At 54.8% G+C, this 20,979-nt stretch overlaps 1 protein-coding gene across 1 annotated transcript; it reads right to left on the reverse strand.

Moving 5' to 3' along the window:
* Positions 1-1,823: 1,823 nt before the first annotated feature.
* Positions 1,824-20,544, reverse strand: LOC121333386 (1-phosphatidylinositol 4,5-bisphosphate phosphodiesterase gamma-1-like). Its single transcript, XM_041399668.1, has 32 exons — positions 19,795-20,544; positions 13,616-13,765; positions 13,413-13,506; positions 13,257-13,304; positions 12,457-12,541; positions 12,246-12,326; positions 12,120-12,154; positions 11,550-11,622; positions 11,354-11,455; positions 11,156-11,274; positions 10,993-11,078; positions 10,687-10,807; positions 10,428-10,596; positions 10,125-10,244; positions 9,839-9,946; positions 9,557-9,744; positions 9,168-9,368; positions 8,930-9,049; positions 8,477-8,660; positions 8,129-8,206; positions 7,388-7,491; positions 7,087-7,183; positions 6,196-6,262; positions 5,746-5,909; positions 5,536-5,632; positions 5,206-5,430; positions 4,465-4,613; positions 4,152-4,266; positions 3,873-4,034; positions 3,181-3,269; positions 2,896-3,080; positions 1,824-2,815 (listed from the first exon to the last, which is right to left on the reverse strand). Exons 1-32 carry the CDS (start codon positions 20,012-20,014, stop codon positions 2,764-2,766), a joined length of 3,888 nt encoding a protein of 1,295 aa, XP_041255602.1. The 5' UTR covers positions 20,015-20,544; the 3' UTR covers positions 1,824-2,763.
* Positions 20,545-20,979: the final 435 nt, after the last annotated feature.

Consider the following 20,979-nt stretch of genomic DNA (forward strand, 5'->3'; position numbering starts at 1 on the left):
ATGGGCCCAAACCCCTATGAATTCGTGTGTGTTTCCATGGATCCAAAGCCCTATGGATCCTGGAGTGTGTGTCTCCATGGACCCAAATCCCTACGGATTCACATGTTTCCATGGACCCAAATCCTTTGGAATTCGCGTGTGTTTCCAGGGTCCCAAAGCCCTATTGATCCTGGAGTGTGTGTCCCCATGGACCCAAATGCATATGGACCTCTGTATCCTAATGGACTCAAATTTTAGTGGGTTCACATGTGTTTTCATGGACCCAAATCCCAGTGGATTCACATGTGTTTCACAAAGCCCTATGGATCCTGGAGTGTGTCCCCAGGGACCCAAATCCCCATGGACTTGTGTGTATGCCAATGGACCCAAATTCTAGCGGATTCACATGTTTTTCCATGGACCCAAATCCCTGTGAATTCACGTGTGTTTCCATGGACGCAAAGCCCTATGGATCCTGGAGTGTGTGTCCCCAGGGACCCAAATCCCCATGGACTTGTGTGTATGCCAATGGACCCAAATTCTTGTGGGTTCACATGTGTTTTTCCATGGACCCAAATCCCTGTGAATTCACGTGTGTTTCCATGGATGCAAAGCCCTATGGATCCTGGAGTGTGTGTCCCCAGGGACCCAAATCCCCATGGACTTGTGTGTATGCCAATGGACCCAAATTCTTGTGGGTTCACATGTGTTTTTCCATGGACCCAAATCCCTGTGAATTCACGTGTGTTTCCATGGATGCAAAGCCCTATGGATCCTGGAGTGTGTGTTCCCATGGACCCAAATCCTTATGGACTTTTGTGTGTCCTAATGGACCCAAATTCTAGTGTGTTGACATGTGCTTCCATGGTCCCAAATCCTTTGGGATTCGTTTGTGTTTCCATGGTCCCAAAGCCCTATGGATCCTGGAGTGTGTGTCCCCATGGACGCAAATCCCTATGGATTCACATGTGTTTCACAAAGCCCTATGGATCCTGGAGTGTGTGGCCCCATGGACCCAAATCCCTATGGACTTGTGTGTATCCTAATGGACCCACATCCCAATGGATTCACATGTGTTTCCATGGACCCAAATCCCTGTGGATCTGTGTGTGTCCAATGGGCCCAAATCCCTATGGATTCATGTGTGTCCTCATGGTGCCATGTCCCTATGGATCTGTGTGTGCATTCCCATGGGCCCAAATCCCTATGGATCTGTGAATTTGTGTCCCCATGGACCCATGTCCCTATGGATCTGTGTGTGCGTCCCGACGGACCCAAATCCCCATGGATTTGTGCGTGTCCTAATGGACCCAAATCTCAATGGATTCATTTCCATGAACCCATGTCCCTGTGTCCTTATAGATCCACGTGTGTGTCTCCATGGACCCAAATCCCTACGGATCCATGTGTTTGTGTGCCCATGGCCCCATGTCCCTCTGTCTCCATGGATCCATGTGTGTCCCCATGTCCTTATGTCCCTATGGATCCATGTGTGTGTTCCCAAGGACCCAAATCCCTATGGACCCGTGTGTGTCCCCATGGCATGGCCCTGTGATCCTACACAGCTGTGCGTCCCCAGAGCCCTCTGTCCCCATGGCCTCATGCCCCTATGGCCCTGTGTCCCCACAACCTTGTATCCATTGTCCCTGTGTCCCTCTGCCTTGTGTCCTTCCTGGGTGGCCCTGTCTGCCACACCACACCCCCAAGTGTCCCCACTGCTGCTGGGACAAGGGTGGCACACTGGATCTGGGACTACCAAGCCACCTCCCGGGGGACATCACCCACACTGGAGACACTGAGGTGGCAGCAGAGCTGGGAGAGGACACCAGGTCACAGCAGCAGGGTATAAATATTGGCTAAATAGATTTATTTTCATACAAAGAATACACAGGTCCCCCTGCCAGGACACCCCAACCCTGGGGGACACCCCAAGATGTCCCCAGCCATTGCTGGGCTGGCCACCACCTCAGCTGGCTTTACTGGCAGGATCTGTCCCCATTCCCAGAGTTTGTTGACAACTCTGGGTCACCTTGGGGACATCCCTGTCCCCTCTGGGGCCATCTTGCTGCCTGTATTTACCAGGTGCCTACTCAGGGCACCCTGTCACAGGCCACTCTGCCTTGTAGGACAGCCCCAGACTTGGTCCCCTGCTCCCTTGGTCCCATGCTGGGACATCTCTGGACATTTTGGGGTCCCCCTTGTGCCCTAATACTGTGGCTGGTACAGACATTCCCTCCCCCCATGCCATATGTACACGCTGGATAAAAGAAGAAAATACAGATATTTATAGCGAGGGAGCAAAATACCCCCCTAACCCCCCCAAGAGTGTCCCCTGTGTCCCCATCCTGGTGCCGCACCACCAGCCAGTCCTGACACCTGTGCCCAGGATGGAGGTGGCTGGTCCTGCCCCATCCTGGGCCAGCTGGGCCCCTGTGCCTCAGTTTCCCCATCAGTCATGGGGCTGCCATGGGATGGTGGGACATTGAGAACGTTGGGTGAGGAAGAGCCACTGTGGCCGCCTCGTGGGGACATGGATGCAACCTTGAGCCCCAGGGAACATGGGATGAAGCTGGAGGCACCTGGGATTGAAGCCAGAGCGTCCCACCTCCCGCCTCACCCCTGTCACAGGCACAATTACCCAAGGCCCCCTTTCATCCCCAAATTTGTCACACTGCTGTCACCCAGCCCTGGGCGCGGTGGGAGGTCCGGATGTGGCCACCCCACCTCCCTTTGTGGCAGGAGAGGAGGTGGCTGGGGGAGCTCCTCAGCTCGAGTCCCTCCAGCTCAGCTGCGTTTGGTGACCATCTGCCGGTCCCTCTTCTTCTTCTCCATCAACCTGGTGGGGAGCAGGGTGGTGGCCTTAGAGACCCTCCCCCAAGAGGGACTTCCCGAAGCCACAGGGAGGGGACAACTCACTTGCGGTTGCGGACTTCAGTGAGCTCCATGAGCCGCTCCTGGGCCGCCCGGAGCTCGTCCAGGCGCTGCTGGTAGCGGGAATCGCAGCCGTTGGTGCGCTCGTAGCTGGAGACCTGGCTGGAGAGCTCGCTGGCACGGTCCCGGAGCTGCTGGATGGACGAGTAGAGGTTCTCCTCATCTTCCTCCTGCTCCAAAACAAGCGTGTGAGGCTGGTGTGGTGGGTAGGACACCCCAAAGAGTTGGTTCCCCTTGTTCCAGGTTTCCCAAGCTGCCTGGGCTACCTGCCTTGGCGTTGATGATTTCGATGTGGATGAGGAGGGAGGCAAGCTCCAGGTCCTCGGTGTAGCTGTTCTTCAACGGCACCGACCGATAGCCTGGACACAACATCACAACACAAGCTCAAAACCACAGCAGGGTCTAAGCCCCTCACCATGGCCAAGACCCCAGGGAGATAATGATGATGATTGCAGGGCTTTGCACTGGAAGACTTTTAGAGGTCCCTTTTGACCCAAACCCTTCTATGACTCCATGACTTAATAATGGAGGTCATGATGACGATGACAGTGCAGGGGAGTTGGACTCAATAACTTTTAGAGGTCCCTTCCAACCCAAACCCTTCTGTGATTCCAGGACTATGATGGAGATGATGATGATGATGGTTGAAGGGGATTTAGACTGGATGACCTTTAAAAGCCCCTTCCTACCCAAACCCTTCTATGATTCCATGACTCAGTGATGGAGATCACGATGATGACAATTGCAGGAGGGTTGCACTAGAAGAACTTTAAAAGTCCCTTCCAAACCAAACCCTTTTATGACTCCGTGACTTAATCATCGAGATCAAGATGATGATAATGATGGAGATCATGATGATTGCAGGGGGATTGGACAAGATGACATTTAAAGGCCCCTTCCAAACCAAACCCTTCTGTGATTCCATGACTATGATGGAGACGATGATGATGGAATGACCATACCTGTTTTGAGGCCCTTGACAGGGAAGGTGGCTTGTGCCAAGAAGTTGGGGTCACTGAACATGTCCTCCTCATACACCACAAACCGGAGGAAGGCAAACTCAGGGTTGTTGATGTCAAAGACGAACTGCTTGAAGAGCCAGACGGGGTTGAAGCCATTGTCAGCTGTGGGAGAGAGCACAAAACCCAGGCCCATCACCCACATGTCCTCTCAAGAGGACGACAGAGGGCAGAGTCAAGGTTGTCCCTAAGAGTGGGGACATCACCTGTGTGGTCTCTCACCTACGACATCCGTCTTGTTCTTGCTGTTATCATACTCGGAGCCACAAACCTCCACCTCCACGAAGGGGCACACGATGCTCCTCCCGTTCTTGGGCAGGTGCCGGGCACCAAGGATCTGTGGGAGAAAGGGGAGGAAGAAGAGGGTGAGGTCTGGCCACATTGGATGAAGAATTCTCAAGAGTACCAAGCTCCATGAAGAAAATATGTAGCTGGAACACATAAAAACCAACCCTGGTTGACCCAAAAATAAGGAAGGAGTTCCCATCTTGATGGTGACCACCTCAAGGTGGTCTTGCTGTCCTTGTACACTTGCCTGCAGCTGGACTGTGATGGGCTCCACAATCTTCAGGCTGTTCTTGTCGAAGGGGTCAAAGGTCTCGTCCCTCATGATGTCCGGCTGCAGGACGTAGCCGCTGCGGCCACCGAGCATGAAGAGCGCCTGGTTCAGCTGCATCGGTTTGTCTGTGGCCATGGGGACAGAGCAGATCTGAGTGTGGGGCTCAGGGACCTTCCCAAGGTCCTTGGTTAGAAGGTTCTACCCTGAAAACCCAACTAAGAGCCCCCAGCTGTGGTTGGAGGAGGGATGCAGCCAAGTTTTGCATGAATCACCCAAGGATTGCATGAAGATATCTCATCAGGACAAGGACAAAGACTTGAGAGCATCAAAACCCCCCCTTGTCCCCACCAGGGTAAGGACAAAGGTTGGAGAGATCTTTCAAACCACCCCCTGCATCCCCATCAGGATGAGGACAAAGCTTGGAAAGATCATCCAAACCACCTCCTGTGTCTCCATCAGGATGAGGACAAAGCTTGGAAAGATCATCCAAACCACCTCCTGTGTTCCCATCAGGATGAGGAAAAGGTTTAAGAGCATCCAAACCACTTGTGTCCCCATAAGGATGGAGACAAAGGTTGGGTTGAGATCACCCAAACCACCTCCAACAAGACGACCCAGGGTTGAGATCACCCAAACCACCTTCAACAAGATGACCCAGGGAATTTTGAGACAACCTTCAGGGATGAGACCAACAACAATCCCAGGAGCAGGATTTACCAGGCGTCTGGAAGTTGAGGGCCACGAGTTGGCTCCCACAGATCCACATGGGCAGTGGGTCGTAGTTGGAGGAGTCCAGGCGCTGTCCTTTGGGGTAGATGCGGCTCAGCTGGCGGCGGTTGTACTGCAGGAACTTCTTGCCCTTGCTGCGGTTGGCGTATTTCTCCGCCTTGGTCTCCGGGAAGGAGGACATATCCCGGTAACACGCCTTGTCTGTGCCAATCTCTGCAAGCACCAAGTGGCCATCAGGGAAGGAATGAGACCTGGATAGGTCTTCCCACCTGTCTCTTTCCATGCTTCATGCCTTTATCCCACTTCTCCAGGACTTACTGTCCTCATCGAATGGCACCGGCCGGCAATACACGACCAGCTCCGAGAGCTCCAGGGCGATCTTCTTCCTCCGCTCCATGATCTTCCCCTCTTGCATCTGCACCAGGAAAAACAGGAGCTGCAAGTCTTCCCCCAGACTCCTCTTGGAGATATTAGGAACAGTCTCCAAGAGAAAGGGACCATGCAGACCCATCCTCTGCATCCCCTCACCCTGGCGTCGGCGTTCTGCGTGGCCTCCCGGATCTTGGCCACCCACTCGCTGAGTTCCTCCTGCGTGTCTGCGGCCACGTCCAGCGACTGGGCTGCGTGGGACATCTGCTGGGAATGGATGGTGAAGACAAATGGTTTGGAGCTCCTCCCGTCTTTGGAGATAACTATAAGGACATCAGAGGGGGGCTTTACTCGAAGACATTCCCAACGGATGGCTCTGTGGAGCAAACGAAACCTCAGCGGTCCCGCTCCCAGGCCCCCACCAGCCCCTCCTGGCACCCCACCATCCATCAGGATCCTCCTCCTGTGAGGATCCCATTGTTTTCAATGTGTGGCTTCAGCTTTCCATGCTGAAACACGCCCTTGCAATCAAGGAAAAACATCCCCTGAATCATCTGGACATTCCAATTCCTCCAAATTACCCCCAAATCCCTAAGTAGGGACACTCACCGACATGGCAGGATGGGACATCAATGAAGCCCTTCAGGAAATTCCCCAGGGGGCTGTTTTCTGATGACTGCAAGAGAGGAAGGAAGAGGTAAAATGAGGGAGGACTGTGGGTTACAGGCAGCCACCACCCAGCCCTCCGAGTCGGACAAATCTGAGGAAAAGAAGGGAAAAAACACCCAGGAGCATCACCCCAAGAGCTGGATTGGAGCAAGACCAGGAGAATCCCCCAGCCTCTGGAAAAGGATCTGGGCTGGTGCAAGGCTGGGAGCATCCTCCAGTTTCCAGGCAAGGATCCAAGCTGGAGTGTGGCCAAGATTATCACCCAGCCTCCAGACAGAGATCAGGGCTGAGACAGGACTGGGAGCATCCCCCAGCTTCTAATAAATTGTCTAAGTGGGAGTGGGGCCAAGAACCTCCCTCAGCCTCCAGATAAGAATCTGGACTGGAGCAGGAACACGACCATCCCCCAGCCTCAGGGTAAGGGTCTGGGCTGGAGTGGACCAGGAGCATTCCTCAGCCACTGGATAAGGATCTGGACTTGTACAAGACTTGAAGTATCCTGGAGCTTCCAGAAAAGGGTCCAAGCTGGAGTGGGGCTTGGAACATCCCACAGCCTCTGGATAAAGATATGGGCTGGAAAAGGACCATGAGCATTTCCCAAGTCCCAGGAAGAGGTCCAAGTTGGAGTAGGGCCAGGAACGTTCCCTAGACTCTGGATAAGGGTCTAGGCTGGAGCAGAACCATGAGCATCCCCCAGCCTGTGGATAAGGATCCAAGGTGGAGCAGGATCGTGAGTATTTCCCCGCCTCAGGATAAGGGTGTGGATTTGGTCAATACTCTTGGGAGCTTCCAGTGTCCTCGCTCCCAGGATCCCAGAGAGGCAGCACTCACGGCCTCATCCTGCTCCTGTGCCTGGGTGCCGACGATCTCCTCCACGTAGTTAGCCGGGAACCAGAGCTGCTTCTTTCCTCCATAGTCCCCCCGCCACCTGCAAGGGGTGAGAGGATCAAGGCGAGCGGACAGATTTTGGGGAGGGGGGGACAGGGATGTCCCTGCTGCATGCGGTGCCAGGGGATGGTTGGAGAAAGGGTGGGGGGACAAAGAAGGAGGCTGAGTTAAAACCCGCTGAGGGAATACCCGGGGTGTCCCCTCCATGTCCCGCCCATGGTGACACCCAAGTGACCGCCCTCACCAGCCGCCGTCCTGCTTGTCCACGTTGTGGATGATGGCCTGCTTGCAGAATGACAGCTCGTCCTCCCGTTGTGCTTTGTAGTCATACAGAGCCTTCACCGTGCACTGGGGACACCAGGAAGAGGGACATGTGTGTCACCACCCAGTGCCTGGCACCCCACTCAGCCCAGCCCCTTGAGCCCCATAGTGGAGTGGGGGGGATCCTGACCCCAAATCATGGCATCACAGGATGTTAAGGGTTGGAATAGACCTTAAAGGTCATCACATTCCAACCCATTCCACCATGGGCAGAGACACCTTCCACTAGATACTCCAAGCTCTGTCCAGCCTGGCCTTGAGCACTTCCCGGGGTGGGGCATCCACAATTTCTCTATTCCAGTAGAGTATATTCTCTGCTGGAATATACTCTCTTCTCACCACCCTCGGACCTACTTTTTAGGTGTTTTCCAGTGCAGTGGGATTTCCTTGCTGTTGGGGCAAACTTGTGCCAGGTCCCTGCTCCAGGCTGGGGTCTTTCCAGCCCTGTCCCCCACCACAATGTGACAATGCTGTCACTGGAGCTCAGACTGTCTCCAAGTGATAGTAATGCTGGCTGGGTCCAGCTCCAGCATCACTTGAGGGTCAAAGAAACGGAGTACAACTGAACCATTTCTCTGGTCAGCGGTCACCCAGGAAACCCAGCACTCGAACTGCCATATCCCACCACACACCACCTCCCCAGGACATCAGCTTGGCCCCTTACCCTGGCCATTGGCATCTTGTTGGCCTCTACGTAGAAGTGGGGGGTCCGCACCTCATACAGGGCTCCATAGTCCAGTTCCTGCAAGGAGAAGTACCTGAGGGGGTCACCTGGGAGTGGGCAGGGGCTATGAGAGGATGAGAGGAGGTTGAGTGGGATCTAATATCCCCCTGCAACTTGTTGGAGAAGGGAGTTATGGTGGAGTTTTAATGGTGGGTGATGACAGCGCAACTAGCTTGGCCGGTTCTGGTTGGACTCCAACCAAAATTCTGGAAGATGATGGAGCTGGGGATGGGGCTTGGTTTCCTATGGCACAGAACCCCCACAATCCCCACTGCTGGGAGAACTCACAGTGGTGCCCATCTTCTCCAGGGTCTCCTCGTTGATGGGGTAGCGCAGCTTCATCTTACGGTACAGCGGGTGCTTCTCATAGTAGCTGATGAGGTCCACGAGGCTCTCGAACTCGGCCGAGCTGCCCAGCATGAAGAGCCGCCCTTCCTGCTGGATGCGGCAGTGCTTGATCTTCCCCTCCGCCCTGGGGCCACGAGAGATGGGAATGGGATGGGTGAGGGGTGGCCAAATCTTGTCTCCATGATTGGGATAGGCAGGTGATGTCTGGGAATGCCAGCAAGGTGACCACCCCCAGGAGGTCACAGAGAAGGTTTCCCCTTCATGACACCATCACGTGTCCCACCATGATACCCACAGCAAAGCCCTGCCACCTAGCTCGGGGTCACAACAGATAGGTTATCACAAATCCGCAGCTTGGCCAAGCCCAAGTGGCCTCGTGGTGGCCACACTCACCGGAAGGAGATGGCGTAGGAGTTGGGCTCGCTGCGCTTCCGCACCAGGAATGCTCCATCCCGCGGGACCCGCATCAGCATGTGCTCGGCCTGGAGACGCGTCAAGCTGGCATGGTACCACCTGCCCAGGGAGAACATGGAGACTGGGGGCTAGCATCGGCATCTCCACACCCTGCTGGGGCTGGAGGAGGCTGGTGGACCCACAGGATCAGGGGGATGTGGATTGGAAAGATTCTCACTCTTTGCTCTCGTGGGCGTTGGGTTGGGGGACAGGGTCGGTGAGGCGCATCTCAAATTCGTTGCAGCGCAGCGGCACCTCCCGGTAGTGGCAGATGAGGCTGTAGAGGCTGTCGAAGACCAGGTTGTCTGTCAGGTAGAATTTGGTGGCCCCAGCCTCCTGCCTCGAGTGAATCCTGCAGTGCTGCACCCGGCTGGACCTCCTGCCATGAGGGTGGGAGAAAGCCAAGTCAATCTGGGTCCACATCTCCACCACCCCACATTTGGGGTCTATGAGCTGCACAATAAGGTGACATTTCCCCCAGAAAAGCCATTTCAGCCACCAAATCAGGCGCTGACTGGAGGGTCACCCAGGGAGGGTGGGATCCTGCCTCCCTGCTGAAGCTCCTACCAGAAGGAGAGGGTGTAGTCACCCACGAAGGTCTCGCTCTCGCGCACCAGGAAGGTGCCGTCCTTGCCGCCTGTCTCAGTGCAGTACTCGTGCAGCAGCTTCTCTGCAATCTGCCGCCCGTCACGGCCACCCCCGAGCTTGCCGTGGAACCACTTCTCCGTGAAGTGCAGCTCGTTGTTGTTGAACTCCTGCAAGTTCATCCCAAAGTGGGTGTTGTCACCCTGTCACCCTCCCCATGGAGTTGTCGCCTCACCCTGTGGGTGCGTCCCGCCCCTCACGCACCTCCTTCTGCTCCACCTCCTCTTCATCCTCGTTGAACTGGTAGCGGGATGTCTCCTCTGAGTAGTAGATCTTGTTGCTTGTCAGGACAAAATAATGAGGGCTCCAGGTCTGGGAAGGAGGAAGAGCATCGGTGGAGTGAGGAAGAGGATGACATGGAGGGATGGAGCTTTGGGATGGGGTTTTTAATCCCTTTCTTCCCCCTCACTGCATCACAGTGGTCTAAGAGAGCCCATCTCAAGCCCCAGTGTCTGACAGATCCCACTCAGCCCCTGACGGCCTCCCTTACGTGGTCAATGGGGTCTTCAAGGTAGAGAATTCCATTCTTGATGGAGTTGCTGATGTCGTTCTCAGAGTAACTGGCAGTGGAGACCTCCTCGTACAGGTTCCCTTCGACCAGTTTCTTGTGCTGGGGGACACCCAGGGAGGAGAGCTCAGTGGTGGCCATGGGTCACACTGACCTCCCAACTCTCAGGATCAACCTCCCACAGGTGCCTTCCCACCATCCCTTGTTCCCCTTGATCATCTCTTGGTATAGAACCCAACACAATCTGTGTCCCTCCTGCAAAGAGGGGTTTTTCCTGCTCCACACCTTGATTAGAATTTTCTTCTTGAGTTGGGTGGGTGAGGGCAACTCATCGGCGTTGATGTCCACTGGCTTGGTGAGGAGCATGTCCCCAAAAACCTTCTTGAAGTGGCAGGCCATATTCCTCTGCTGGACAATGCTGCAGTGGTCTTCGATGGAGAGGATGATGGGGAACCTGCAGCAAGCAGGTGGAAATGGTGGCCTCAGATGAAGGGAAGGGAGAGGTTCCCAGAATTCAGAGATCATTGGGGGAGCTGGGGCTTACTCAGAGGTGACAAAGGCGTGCTCCTTGATGGTGTGCAGCACATCCAGGAATTTGATCTTGGAGGTGAGTGTGTGGCCGTGGTAGATGATGGGGAGATCATCTGGGCCATCCCAGCAATCCACTGAGAAGGAGAACACCTTGGTTCATTCATGTTTGCCACCAACTACGTGTTGGGAACCATTTTTTGAGCACCCAAATGAGGAGAAAGATACTCTGCCCTGGTGGCATGGGATGGGGGCAGGGAATGGTCTGTTTGATGGGACATGAGGGGTTCCAGCATCCCTGTGAAGGGCTCGTGGGACTCACACTCAATACAGCGGCAGCCCATCCGCAGGCACCGGGCGTACGCCTCCAGGGAGGACTCACTGGAGAACTGGTCTCCTGTCAGGTAGCTGCAGAGGAGAGACAAGGATGACAAGATGCTCATGGATGTCCCTGAGGAACGCCCATGTGGGGAAAAATTCCTTACGTGTTGTGGGATGAGGAGATCCAGTACTGGGACAATGGGTGGTTCATCTCCTCAGGCACCACACGCTCATACTTAGCATCCATCACCATGTTTTCCTTGGAGAAGAGGTATGTGAGGAACTGGGAGGGGGAGAAGCAGAGGTCAGAGCCTGATGGTGCCGGGGACATCCCTGTAGGGACACTGTGTGGGGACACCCACCTCATCCAGCTGGAAGGAGGGATCCGACGCTTCGTTGGAGCTCTCCTTGAGGTAGGAGCACATGTAGTCCCGCACCACGCCCACGTCACTGGCCCAGGATTCCTGGGATACAAACATGGCTGTTGTTAGGGGAGGAACTGGGCTGGAGCATCCCATGTGGGTTCCTTAGGCTGCAGAGTTCTCAGGGAAGCCCCACCTTCTGGTCATGCAGCAGGAACTTCTGGAAGTCGTAGAGGGACACCTGGCACAGCTCAGGGCGGTCCACATTCCTGGGACAAGGAGCAGCCACCAGTGAGGAGCAGGAGAAGGAATTGGGATAGATCCCACGGCAGAGTTGAAGCCAACAGTGCTCATCTGCAGCTCAGCTTCACCATGACCCCATTCCCACCAGTCCCTCCAAACCATGACTGGGAAAGGCCAGCACCAGCTGGAATGTGCAGTGTTATCAAAGGACACGGGGAGAAGGGCAGGGTGACATGTCCCTCCATCCCTGGCAGCTGCCGCATCTCCCATCCCTGCTCACCCCTTCTCCCATTCCTGCTCCTATCCTTGCTTCCATCCCAGCTCCCATCATTGCTCCCATCCCTTCTGCACCCATATGCCCATCTCTCCTCCCATGCCTGCTTCTATCCCCTGCCCCATCCCCTCTCCTATTCCTTCTCCCATCCCCATTCCCATTCTCTGCTCTGCCCCACAGCCTGGCTGTATTTCCCACTCTATGGATCAACTCTGGGAATATTGATTAGGATGGGAGCTGGGATCTCACCGCAAGGGGAAGGAGAGCTCCAGCTGCTCAATGACCTGGAAGGCAGAGAAGGAGTCGAGGCTTAGCTGGAGTGGGACTCATCCCACCAGGATGGGGACGTTTGGGAGGCCAAACCATGGATCTTACCGACTTCTGGGCATCAAACATCAGGTTTTTGTAGAACTGGATGAAGTGGGAGAAAGTCATCTCATTCCTGGCTTCCACTTCCTGTGGGAGACGGGGCTGGATGAGAGTGGGGCCACTCCATCGGAACCAGGGACACCACGGTGGCCCCAGCCCATGTGCGGCAGGTTGGAGAGCATCTCCCTCATAGCTGGGGTGTCCAGAGGGTCCTTACCACGAGTTTATCCCGCAGGAATCTCATGTTGGGAACACGGTAGTTGACCTGGGGCAGCATCGCCTTCAGGTCCTTCACTGTGATGCTGCCAGAGGGAAAACCAGAGTCAGGGTACTGCCAGATCCCTGGATGAGTCTCAGCTCCCAACACCAAGGGTCCCACCCCAAATCTTGGTGCCTGGCACAGGGATCCTACCCTCCTGGCCTGTGGATCCCTGCAGTGGCACAGGACCCAGGAAAATTGTGGATGTCTCATTCTGGGAGGTGTCCAAGGCCGGGTTGGATGGGGCTTGGAGCAACCTGGTCTAGTGGAAGCTGGAACTAGATGATTTTTAATGTCTTTTCCAACCCAAACCATTCCATGATTCCATGTTTCTGAGATTAATTACGTGGTGTCTAGCATGACTGTGAGCAGAGGGACAAGGAGAGGAAGTGCATCCAAGAACCAACTGGGCACTCTTAAGACATCATCCTACTTGGAGGTGATGCCCATTCCCATTCCCATAATAATTTAAGTCCAAATTCCCTTGGTTTGGGAAGATAATTATGGGCTGCATTAATGGCCTGGCACCTCTGGCACTGATGAAAATGTGGCATTGGGATAGGTCCCAGTGGTCCTCACAGTCACAAGGATGTGACCTGCACCCAATCTCTGATTTTTGGTGCCTTCAAGCATCCCAAAAACCCTGGTGCTCCCTTGTCCCACAAACCTCACCCCTAGCCTGGCTCAACCTGCAGATTTGGGATGCAACAGGGGGAACATGGTTCTGTCCAGCTGAACCCACTGTGCTGGTGGCTCACCTGCCTTCCCTGGCCCGATCCATCCCATCAAACTGCTTCCGTAGCCACCTGGGAAGGATGGACAGACAGTGCTCAATCCCAAAGAGGTCCAAGCCCAGGGCAGGTTTTCTTCCCAAAACAGGGACCAGGAAATGGGATCTGCTGGTCCTTCCTCACCTCTCGATCTGTAGTGGGGTCTGGGCTCTCTGGGTGTCAGCCACCAGCCAGTTGAGCCCTGTTATCCATAGGTTGATGTCCTCCTCGCAGAAAGCTGTTGGAGGAAGAAGAGGGCGATGAGGCTGGGATGGGGATGATGGGATGTTGGGAAGCAGGTGGGACCCCAAGGATGGACACAGGGAATGGGGAGGGACCCAACGCACCGGCCACGCTGAGCGTCCTCAGCCTGAAATCCATCCCGTAGAGGATGATGAAGCACATGGTGAAGTCCAGCTTGCGAGCGTCCTCGGGGTAGCGCTCGAAATCCCGGGAATTCTTCCCCAGGCGGATCTCCTTGATCTCCCGAATGTCGACTGCAGGGAGAGAGGAACATGAAAACCATCCCCTGCCACCACAGCCTCATGTGAGTGGCTCAGGGAAGTGGGAATTCCAGGAGAACATCTGTCCTTTGGAGAGCCTTTTTCCCAGGATGGGATAACTTCAGGAGTGTGTGATGGAATTATGGATGCTATGGCCTTGTGTCTTTGAGGGTGACATGTCCCCAGTGTCCTCCAGTGATATGCAATGGCACCATGGGTATGGCATGTCCATTCAGGGAACTGTTCCCAGGATGGGATGTCCCTGTGGCACTGCCCGCTGGAGTGGGATGGCACCAGGGTGCCACAGCCTTGTGTCCTCCAGGGATCTGTGTCCCAGGATGTCCCCAGGACGGGGTGTCCCAGCAGTGCTGCTGCAGCTGAATGTACCACCATGGATGCCACGGCCATGTGTCCTCCAGGGAATCGCATTCCCAGGATGGGGTGTCTCCATGGCACTCCTGGGCCACAGCCTTGTGTCCTCCAGGGATCTGTGTCCCAGGATGTCCCCAAGATGTGGTCCCTGCAGTGCTGCTACAGCTGTGTGAGAGGACCAGGATGACACAGCCTTGTGTCCTCCAGGGATCTGTGTCCCAGGATGTCCCCAGGACGGGGTGTCCCAGCAGTGCTGCTGCAGCTGAGTGCAACACCTTGGATGCCATGGCCACATGTCCTCTAGGGAATCGTATCCCCAGGATGGGGTGTCTCCATGGCATGGCCCATTGGAGTGGGATGGCACCAGGGTGCCACAGCCTTGTGTCCTCCAGGGATCTGTGTCCCAGGATGTCCCCAAGATGTGGTCCCTGCAGTGCTGCTACAGCTGTGTGAGAGGACCAGGATGACACAGCCACGTGTCCTCCAGGGATCTGTGTCTGAGGATGTCCCCAGGATGACGTCCCTGCAATGCTCCTGCAGCTGAGTGACAGCACCACGGATGCCACGGAAAAGTCTCATCCAGGGATCTGTGTCCCAAGGACAGGGTGCCCCTGCTGCCTTGCTTCCGTGTGCCTGATGGCCCCCATCCCTGTGTGTCCTCCAGGAACTCGTGTCCCCAGGACGTGGCATCCCAACAGCGCTGCCCACTCTTTTCCCAGCTTTGTGGCTGCCACGCATCCTCCAGGCTCATCCCACCCCATCCCAACCAGCAAATCTCCAGCCACCTTGTCCTCCCCAAGCCAGACCCTGCACTGGGATAGGCTGAGCTCGTGTTTTCCTTGGAGAACTCTTCCCTAAAGTGGCAATTTGGAGCCCCAGCAGCTGGGACCGCAGGGCGTTGCTTTCCTGCTGCTCTGCTCCCTCATTATCCCGCTAAATAAAGCTCCAACAGTGGCGGCAGGGCCGGGTTTCCGGACCACGCTCTTCCTCACTGCTACTCCACCAAGGGACATTTCCAATTTTCCCAGTGGACACATCCCACTGGGAGCAAGAATAATAACATAATATTAGAAACAACACACAAAATTGTTCTTGATCCCACAAGCATCACCCCCCGGGCAGGTTTGTCCTCTGGGAATGAGCCACCGACAGCGGAAAGGGCTTTGTGTGACCCAGGGTGGCCAGACCACTTCGCCAGGGGTATTGTCCTGCCGAGGAAATGGGTCATTTCCCGGAGAATTTCCAGCCCGGCTGTGTTTCCGATGTGGTGGTGGGGAAGGCTGCAGACGTGCCTTGGTGGAAACCCTCAGCTGAATCCAAAGGGGGGATCCAAAGGGGAAAGAAAAGCTGAATGCAGGGAGAAATAAGGGATGGGGGAGGAAATGGGCTGATTAAGCAAGAAAAGAGGAGAAGAATAGTTTTTCTTGGCGGAAAAGCACCAGAAAACAGTGGAGGCTTTATCCAGCCTTCCTTTGCTGGATGACTGCAAGCCAAATTTCATGGATCAGGGTGGGATTTTAGCACAAGTGACACACAGGAGCTCTCCACCCCACCACGAGCTTTGTTTTTGGGCAAGATCTCAAGGAATGAAACTGTGTTGTCACCGCATGGCTCCCGTGGCTCAGAGCAAAGTCTCTTCCATAAGAACAGGCAGATTTTGGGGATAAAAATGGGTTTATAGGTCAAAAAGCAGCCACTCAACCTCAAACCTGCCCATCCACAGGGTGCCAGGGAGTGGTGAAAAGTCAGTGGCTACCAAGGCTTTGCTAACAAGTTGCAATGCTGCTACTCCTTGGATTTAACTCCTCCAGGATCTGGCTTTCACCCGATCTCTGGGAGCTATTCCTAATTCCAGGAATGGTTTATGTTGGAAGGGACCTTAAAGCTCATCTCATTCCAAGGTGCCATAGGTAGGGACACCTTCCACTATCCCAGGCTGCTCCAAGCCCCATCCAGCCTGGCCTTGGACATGTCCAAGGATCCAGGAGCAGCCACAGCTTGTCTCAGCAACCTCTGCCAGGGCATCAGCACCCTCACAGGGAAGAATTTCTTCCCAATATCCCATCTAACCCTGCCCTCTGGCAGTAGGAAGCCATTCCCTGTGTCCTGGCACTCCATCCCTTGTCCCAAGTCCCTCTCCAGCTCTCCTGGATCCTCTTCAGGCACTGGAAGGGGCTCTGAGATCTCCATGGAGACTTCTCTTCTCCAGGATGGACATTCCCAGCTCTCCCAGCCTGGCTCCAGAGCAGAGGGGCTCCAGCCCTTGGAGCATCTCCACGGCTTCCTCTGGATTCACTCCAGCATCTCCATCCTGCTGTTGGACCCCAGAGCTGGAGGCAGCTCTGCAGGTGGAGTCTCACCTGAGCAGGGCAGAGGGGCAGAATTCCCATTTTCCTGCTGCCTGCTCTGTGGGATGAACTAGGACATGGGGAATTTCTGGGCTGCCAGCAGCAGTTTTTCATCCACCAACACCACGAAATCCTTCTCCCCCAGGGCAAACAGCCCATTCCCACGAAAAACCAGGGGAAAAGGGAGCGGTGAGGGGCTGCACAATACACCCGAGCAGCAGCTTCCTGGAAACCACATCTGCAGCGGATTTGCCTCGATCCTGTCAGAACTCTGTCTCCAAACTCCTCCCCGCATTGTCTCCATTGTCCTGGGCGATTAAAACACTCTGGAAGTCGGCTCCAGCTGCGAAAATCCCTTTTCTTTTCTAATGCAAAGCGAGCAGCGTGGTGCAAAAAAAGATTTGGAATGGTGGGGAGATGATGGAGGAGCAGGTTCTTCCCAGTGGGATTTTAGGGATGCTCAGAGCCTGGGAGATTTTTTTCAGGCATTAGGAGGGAAGCAAAGGCGTTGGAGGGAATGGTTGTGCTGGGAATTCCTGCTGGCCTGGGCACTGGGGTCATCCCTTTTTGCAGGATGTGGCAGCTCAGACCCTCCTAGACAAGGGAAATTGGAAGACTGTATCCTGCCTGGAATAAAGTATTTCTTCCTTGTCCAACAGTGATAAATCCCAACTGGATTTTCTCCTTCCAAAAAAGTCCTAATTCCAGTTATTTGCCATTAACAAGGTTGGAGGTGTTGTCAAACCACGTCTCCAAAATCCTCTTGGGTTTTTCACACTGCCTTCATCCCCATTTCCTTTAATTTCTTGTAAAGATTCTTTTTTTAGGGCTGTTTTCCACCAGATTCCTTGTGCTGGGAACTGGGGTCTGCTGAGGGCGAGGAGCTGGAAGCCCTCCAGGATGAGGTTAATTTTGGAGGCCATGCTCCAGGCATTCCCAGGCATGGACACGATCCCAGGCATGGACACATGGACACGTGTCCAGAGGCTGCTTAACAAAGCGTGTAATTATCCTGGGGGTCCAGGGGAGAGCCAGGATCTGTGTCCTGGCCCTGACAGTCCCTAACAGAGACATCAGCACTTCCCACTAATCCCTCTCCAAGGAGGATACTGGCTTGAAAGGGGGGATTTAAAATGGTCTGGGCAGGCGTGAGGTCTGGGAGATCCCGACACTTCCATAAAATCACAGAGAGTGGGAAGAGAGGGATGGACCATGGGTGAGGATGCTCCAGCCCAGCACCAGGAAGGGGATTTCTCCCACTCCAGACTAGGAAAAGTGAATGGTGGGATGGGATGGCAGGATTGAACATTTCCAAAAGGATTTTCCTCCTTTTTTCATCCTTCTGGATGACCTTGGAGGATGCCTACTCATTCCCATGGGGGAGATTGGGCTGCTGTATGGGAAAAGACAGATCCTATGGCTCCAGAGGGGAAACTGAGGCACAGCATCTGAGCAACCTGAGATCCTGATCTGGCAGTGCACAGCACTTCTGGAATAAACAAGGAGCTGGAAATGCATTATTTCCATGACTGGATAACAAGTTTCTCTCCATGAAGACCAAAAATACCTCTCCAAAACTGGGTGCCCTTCTTCCCATCACCTTCTGCTCCCAGAGATCTGCTCCTGTATCTGGAAAATCCAGACAAGCACAGATCCTGCTCATGCCTGTGCTCAGCTCTGAGTGCCACCCTCCTTCTCCTGGCTCAAAGCTGGAATTCCACCTCAGGATCAGCACCTCCAAGCAGGAGCTGAAGGTTCCAGGGGATTTTTCTGGATCTAGCACAGAATCAGCAGTAGGTGGTGATTTTTAGGAGAGGTCATTGGTGATTTTGGAGGAGGCTCTCCAGGAAGAAGACACCTCCCAAACCTCTGGGGTGGGTTTTGCCATCACCCAGGTGAGGTGATATCCCAAAACTGAGTTCCTTCCCTGCACAGAGATGTGGGATGATGGTGTAGCTCCAGGGCACCCCAATCCCTTAGTAGCTTCCTTCTACTGGATTTTTTTTTGCTCAATCAAAGCTTTGAGGTAATGACAACTCCCACTGTTGGGATAACATCCCAACAACCTCCTAACCACCAGTGAATCCACATGGAAGGGTGATTTTTATGGGTGCTCCAGTGGGGTTTTGGGGTTAAAAAAGCACCATGAGCAGGAACAGGGATGGCCATTTTTTTCCCTCCTTGCCAGGGAGGATATAAATTCCCAGGGATGAAACAGAAGCAGCTTGATCCCACAGAACAACTTCCAAGGTGGGATGGAGGAGGTGAGGGATGCTCAGCCCAGCAGCTCCTGCTTTTATGGGAATCACCCCATGGCCAGGCACCCTGACAAAGCAGGACACTCCACAGGGGTGAATATCCCACTGTGGTAGGACATTCCATGGGGGAGAACACCCCACTGTGGTAGGACATCCCCCTGTGGCCAGGAATTCCACAGCCAGTCACCCCGTCATGGTAGAACACACCACCACAGTCAGGCACCCCACAAACAGTCACCCCACCACTGTAGGACATCCCACCAAGACTAAACACCCACAACCAGTTATCCCACCACAGAAGGACATCCCACCACAGCCAGGAACCCCACAACCAGTTACCCCACCATGGAAGGACACCCCACCACAGCCAGGAACCCCACAACCAGTTATCCCACCACAGAAGGACATCCCACCACAGCCAGGAACCCCACAACCAGTTATCCCACCACAGAAGGACATCCCACCACAGCCAGGAACCTCAAAAACAATTACCTCACCACAGTGGAACCTCCCAACATGGCCACAAACCCCACAGGCAGACTCCCCATGGTAGGACATCCCAACACAACCAGAAATCCCACAACCAGTTACCCCACCAATGTAGGACACCCCAACACAGTCAGGCACCCCAAAAACAGTTACTCCATCATGGCTGGGAAACCCAGCACACCCAGAAATCCCCCCAACCAGTCACCCCACCATTGTAGCACACCCCAACAGACCCAGGCACCCCACAACCAATTACCCCACCACCACTGCAGGACATGCCACAAAACCCAGGCACCCCAACACATCCAGACACCCCACAATCAGCTTCCCCCACCACAGCAAGACATCCCAACACATCCAAGCACCCCACAACCACTTACCCCACTGTGGCAGGACACCCCCAGCCAGTCACCCCAATACAGCTCAGCATCCCACCAGCACATCCCCAGCCCCCCAACACCGCTGCCGCCACTGATACTCCTCTGTCTCCCCAGTCCTCCCTGTCCCCCTCAATCCTCCCTGTCCCCTCAATCCTCACTGTCCCCCCGATACTCACTGTCCCCCTCCACCTTCTCGGGCGTCCGGCTCCAGATGATCTGGCGAGTCTCCAGCTTCACCTGGAAGGTCCTTCTCTCCGGCCTCTGCGACTTCTTCTGGTAGAACAAGGTGAGGACGGTGCCCATCTCCAGGCAGCGCAGGATCCTGCCCATGTCCCCCGGCTCCATCCTGGTGTCCTCCAAGAAGCCATTGACGCTGTTGAGCCTGGCCATGGACATCTTCACTGCTCGGCCATCGCCCGGCGGAGCCGCACAGCCGGGATTGTCTCATGCAGGAGAGGACGGAACCAAAGGGCCGAAAGCTTCCCCTGGGGATTTTCTGGGATCGCCCCGGGCGTGGGTTTCCTCTACGGACGAGCGGAGCACGGCCAGGACACGCAGCCGGGATTGGCGAGAGCGGGGAGGAAAAGGCCGGGCTGGAGGTACCGTGACCTTCGTGTCACCAAGGCTGGATCCGGCCCTGGCGCTGGCATCCAGCGGCGGTGGGAAAAGACAACGCCGGCCTTGCTTGCGGATGAGTTTTTGGATGTGGGGCGGAAAAATCCAGCCCCACAATAAAAAAATTTAAAAAAAAAAAAAAAAAAAGCCAAGTCACCCCAAAAGTGATGGTGGTGAGGTGGCAAAAATCCTCCTCCCTCTCCCCGGCCTCCGGGCCAAGCGGGGCCGGGGTTGGGAATGGGGTGTGGAGAGAGGTGCTTGGGGAGGTTTGGGGAGCAGCGGGGTGGCGGTGGGAGGGGATGTGGGATGCGGGGTTGGGGTGGTCGGTGGTGGGTTTTTCCCCTGCTGCTCCTTAATTTCGGGCTGTTGAAATGGACGCCCGGAGGAAACTGCAATCACACATGGCCGGAAAGAGATCAGAAAGGAATTTAAAAAAAAAAAAAAAAAAAAAAAAAAAGATCTTGGAGAAAGGAAAATGCGAGCCGGGGGAGGGAGGGAGGGGGGTGTTTGTGTGGAAAAGATGGCTGAGGGTGACATCTAGAGGAATTCCAGATGGGAATCGCATTTGGGGGTGGGGGGTATCCCAGCGGATGGGATAGGGCTTCCTGGGTGGAAAAGGGGATTTTTTTTGGGGAATTTTTTTTTTTTTTGGGGAGAAAAAATGGGTTAAAGGAAAGCAGCTGCCGTGGGTTTAGTTCCTGGCTGTCCCTGCTGTGAGGCTGAGCTGGGAATGAAGCTCCAGGAGG

The sequence above is a fragment of the Onychostruthus taczanowskii genome, unplaced genomic scaffold (assembly GCF_017590055.1).
Source record: "Onychostruthus taczanowskii isolate IOZ18803 unplaced genomic scaffold, ASM1759005v1 scaffold169, whole genome shotgun sequence".
NCBI lineage: Eukaryota > Metazoa > Chordata > Aves > Passeriformes > Passeridae > Onychostruthus > Onychostruthus taczanowskii.